This window comes from Rutidosis leptorrhynchoides, chromosome 7 (genome assembly GCF_046630445.1).
Source record: "Rutidosis leptorrhynchoides isolate AG116_Rl617_1_P2 chromosome 7, CSIRO_AGI_Rlap_v1, whole genome shotgun sequence".
Taxonomy (NCBI): Eukaryota; Viridiplantae; Streptophyta; class Magnoliopsida; order Asterales; family Asteraceae; genus Rutidosis; species Rutidosis leptorrhynchoides.
Genome location: NC_092339.1, coordinates 266892193 through 266895993, shown reverse-complemented (window position 1 = coordinate 266895993; position 3801 = coordinate 266892193). Strand labels below are relative to the sequence as shown.

Genomic DNA, 3801 nt, shown 5'->3' with positions numbered 1-3801 from the left:
TCACTGCGTCATCTAACGTGCGCTACCCATTAACTCCTGCTAAACTACGCCAAGACAACCCACCGCCATTATTTACAAATTTACCGGTTTTTAAGAACTTCCATTTTAAGCACTGTGTAGTCTCCTCATTCGAATAAAAAGCAACCCGTTTCGTAGAACAAAGAAATTTCACACACTTATTTTCAATTTATGTGTGCAAAACAGAACAAGTTTATCTACACATTCTATTAAAGTCTGAAAACAAGATAAGTATAAAAAAATAAGTTGCAAGGAAACAGAATCTGTACTATTTTGGTCCTTAATTATCTTTCTATAAAAATATAGTTTTATCCGTTAAACTTAGTTATAAAATCAAGTCTTTCTCATTATCAGAATTCATTATTCCAATGGGTATGTCCTGTTTTCAATCTGGTTTAAATTCTTGATTCATCCGCATAACCTTTTTTTAATTCTTGTTTGAAATCTTGATTATTTTCTGATTTTGAATTTCCTCAGAGACATGTAATATGAGCTATTCTCGAAACATGGAAGATGAATATGAGAAGTTTATTCGACGAATGAATCCGCCTCGAGTCGTAATAGACAATGATTCTTGTGAAAATGCAACCATTATTCAGGTTTGAATTTTTTTTGTTATTTATTTTCTTTTTTTGTACATTTCAGTTTCTGTTATTGGTGTAATGGATTTTATTAAATTAAAAACAGGTTGATAGTGCAAATAAACATGGAATACTTTTGGAAGTTGTACAAGTTCTCACTGATTTGAACTTTATTGTTACAAAAGCTTACATTAGTTCTGATGGAGGCTGGTTCATGGATGGTAATAATAATACTAATACTAATTCTCTCTATATTATTTATTTATTTATTTTAATTTTGTTTGATATTTTAGTTATTTCTTATCTGCTATGGTTGGAATCAAGTTTTAATTTTTAAGGCCAGTGGTAGTTTTATTGTGGTCATTTTGGTCTGAACTATCAGTTGGTAGTTATTAACTTATTATTACACATATTTAATGAATCTTTTTTAAGTAAATTAAATATATAATATTTGATGATTTTCTTTCTATTTGTTTGAGTACAGTGTTTAATGTAACGGATCAAGAAGGAAACAAGATAATAGATGAAGAAGTTTTGGATTATGTTCGAAAATCTCTTGGTTCGGAAACAAGCTTTATTCCAACGATGAAATCAATTGGAATGAAACCGAACGAAGATCACACAGTAATCGAGTTAATCGGTAGTGACAGACCCGGCTTACTCTCCGAACTATGTGCAATTCTCACACACTTAAAGTGTAACGTTTTAAACGCCGAATTATGGACACACAACGCACGAGCAGCATCCGTAATGCAAGTAACCGACGAAGAAACAAACGCAGCTATTTCTGATCCAAAAAGACTTGATAACATTAAACAAATGCTATGCAATGTTCTTAAAGGAAGCAATGAAAATCGTGAAGCGAAAACTGTTGTTGCTCATGGGGTTACTCATACTGAACGACGGTTGCATCAAATGATGGTTTCGGTTCGAGATTATGAAAGGTGTAATGATGAATGTTTGGATGATAAACAAAGGCCTGATGTGAATGTGGTTGATTGGTTCGATAAAGATTGTTCGGTGGTTACTATTCGTTGTAAAGATCGACCTAAACTTTTGTTTGATACGGTTTGTACGTTAACTGATATGGATTATGTGATTTTTCATGGTAATGTTGATGCTGAAGGACCCGAAACTCATCATGTTAGTAAACATATTCATTTAATTAATTGTTAACTTTCGATTGCTTGTTTTTGGTCGTACATTTTTTGCTGATATATTTGTATTTTTTATTTTTTTTGTTCTTGAAGGAATATTGTATTAGACATGTAGATGGATCAGCTGTTAAATCAGATGCAGAGAGACAAAGAATTATTCAATGTCTTGAAGCAGCTATTGAAAGACGAGTATCTGAGGTACGAAAAAAAATGTTTTTTTTTTTTTTTTTTTTATGGATTGTTAATGTAAATTTATCGTATCATATAATAAAAATTGGCTTGGATTAAAATGAAATGAGAAATTGACAATGCTATTTGAATATGTCGTGGTCCCAAAAATGGTTAATATTTAACTTCAATTTGATTGACTATGTGTTTAATGAAATCAATTTGTTTTTTTGCTAGATCTTGATTCTCTGATAAATATAAATTAATGACAATTTCATGCAGATCTAGTCTACGGAGTATTTTTTTTTATAACATATCAGAAAGGGAACCATTCAGTGTTCCGTTAACTTTTGTATTTATTATACTATATATTAATTTAGCAACCAACATGGTTCCAAAAAAAGGGTGTGGCTCAGTTAAGAGTCCACAACACGAGGTGAGGGCGGACCTATATGGTTTTTTTACCAATTTAAACTATTGCACATAAAAATACTACTCGATCCTACTGAATTTAATAGTCAACAGAGAACATAACAGATAATAATTTAAGAAATATCATTATTACAATCAGTGGTGGATCCAGCAAAAATTTTCACCGGGGTCGAATTTTTTTTTTTTTAAATGTAGGGAATTTTTTTGGCAAAATATAGAGGTTTTGGGGCAAAATATAGAGTTTTTTGAGCAAAATTTGGAGGTTTTTGGGTAAAATACGAAGGTTTTGGGGCAAAATATTAAGGTTTTGAGGCAAAATATGAAGGGTTTGGGGCAAAAAAAAATAATTCCACCGGGGCATAAAATTGGGGCAAAATTTTAACCCTTTGGATCCGCCTATGATTACAATCTTTACATTTTATCTACCTTTTTATTTTATGTGCATAAAATAACTATATAAAAGAACTTTGCTTAAACCGAGTATTAAATTGGGACGGATGAAGTATAATTTTGGTGCACTCTTTAAAAAAATTTCTATGAAAGTTGCATACTAGTTATATGACCTAGAGATTGTACAAGACGAGGTAGTTTTATGTGTTCATATGATGACACTTTTTTATCAGTTAACATGGTAACTAATATTCATAAGAGCTCTTTATATCTACATTCATGGTTTTGATTTTTGATCAGTGAACTTGTTTGGTTTGTATCATCTAGGGATTAAAGCTAGAACTATGCACAACAGACAGAGTTGGGTTGTTATCAAATGTGACTCGAATCTTCCGTGAGAACAGCCTTACTGTCACGAGAGCTGAGGTGGCAACTCGTGACAACAAGGCAGTGAATACGTTTTACGTTCAAGATGCATCAGGGTACCCTGTGGACTTCAAGATTATTGAATCTATTAGGAAAGAAATTGGGCAAACAATACTTAAAGTGAAAGGTAATTGTGAAGATTCAAATCAAGGATCTCAAGAGTCTCCTACTACTAGGTCCCTTTTTGGTGGACTGTTTAAGTCCAAATCTTTTTGTAACTTTGGCCTTGTTAGATCCCACTCTTAAAAAAACGCCCTTTTTAGGATTTATTTAATCATAGATTTAGTAGATTGTTTACTTTATCTGTTTTTAGATTATATTTTAGACAATGAAGAAAGGGCTCCACGTTAGCAAACCAATCTTTAGTCTTTTTTATAAGATTGTCTAGGGACTTAACATCATTGTAATTCGAATACCAAGTTTGTAAATATTCATTAGTATAGTATTGCTGTTTTGATTCAATAAGACATTGAATCTTCAAACGTTATGTTTTACTGATATACTTTTATAAGTCTTTTAGCAATTTGCTTGTCTAGTTCTAGTAATGCATTGTTCTTGATGTTACAATGTACGTGTTTCACTTCATAGACTTCACAAGTATATTATTGGCTGCGAATGCACTTATCGCG

The 3801-nt window shown here is 31.7% G+C and overlaps 1 protein-coding gene across 2 annotated transcripts; it reads left to right on the top strand.

Moving 5' to 3' along the window:
- The first annotated feature begins 503 nt into the window (after window positions 1–503).
- On the top strand, window positions 504–3418 carry LOC139857771 (ACT domain-containing protein ACR4-like). 2 transcript variants are annotated; one of them, XM_071846609.1, is made up of 6 exons: window positions 525–617; window positions 706–820; window positions 1084–1742; window positions 1850–1954; window positions 2598–2618; window positions 3083–3418. In XM_071846609.1, exons 1-6 carry the CDS (start codon window positions 525–527, stop codon window positions 3416–3418), a joined length of 1329 nt encoding a protein of 442 aa, XP_071702710.1. The 2 variants fall into 2 exon arrangements, with proteins under 2 accessions (XP_071702711.1, XP_071702710.1); XM_071846610.1 differs by lacking the exon at window positions 2598–2618 and having other exon boundaries at window positions 504–617; window positions 3074–3418.
- Window positions 3419–3801: the final 383 nt, after the last annotated feature.

What these genes read in the sequence shown, in the direction of transcription:
- LOC139857771 (XM_071846610.1), top strand. Translation starts at nt 507, where the DNA reads ATGAGCTATTCTCGAAACATGGAAGATGAATATGAGAAGTTTATTCGA. An exon ending in AAGGACCCGAAACTCATCAT is followed by an intron (nt 1,743 to 1,849) that starts GTTAGTAAACAT and finishes TTGTTCTTGAAG; the next exon opens with GAATATTGTATTAGACATGT. An exon ending in TTGAAAGACGAGTATCTGAG is followed by an intron (nt 1,955 to 3,073) that starts GTACGAAAAAAA and finishes TGTATCATCTAG; the next exon opens with GGATTAAAGCTAGAACTATG.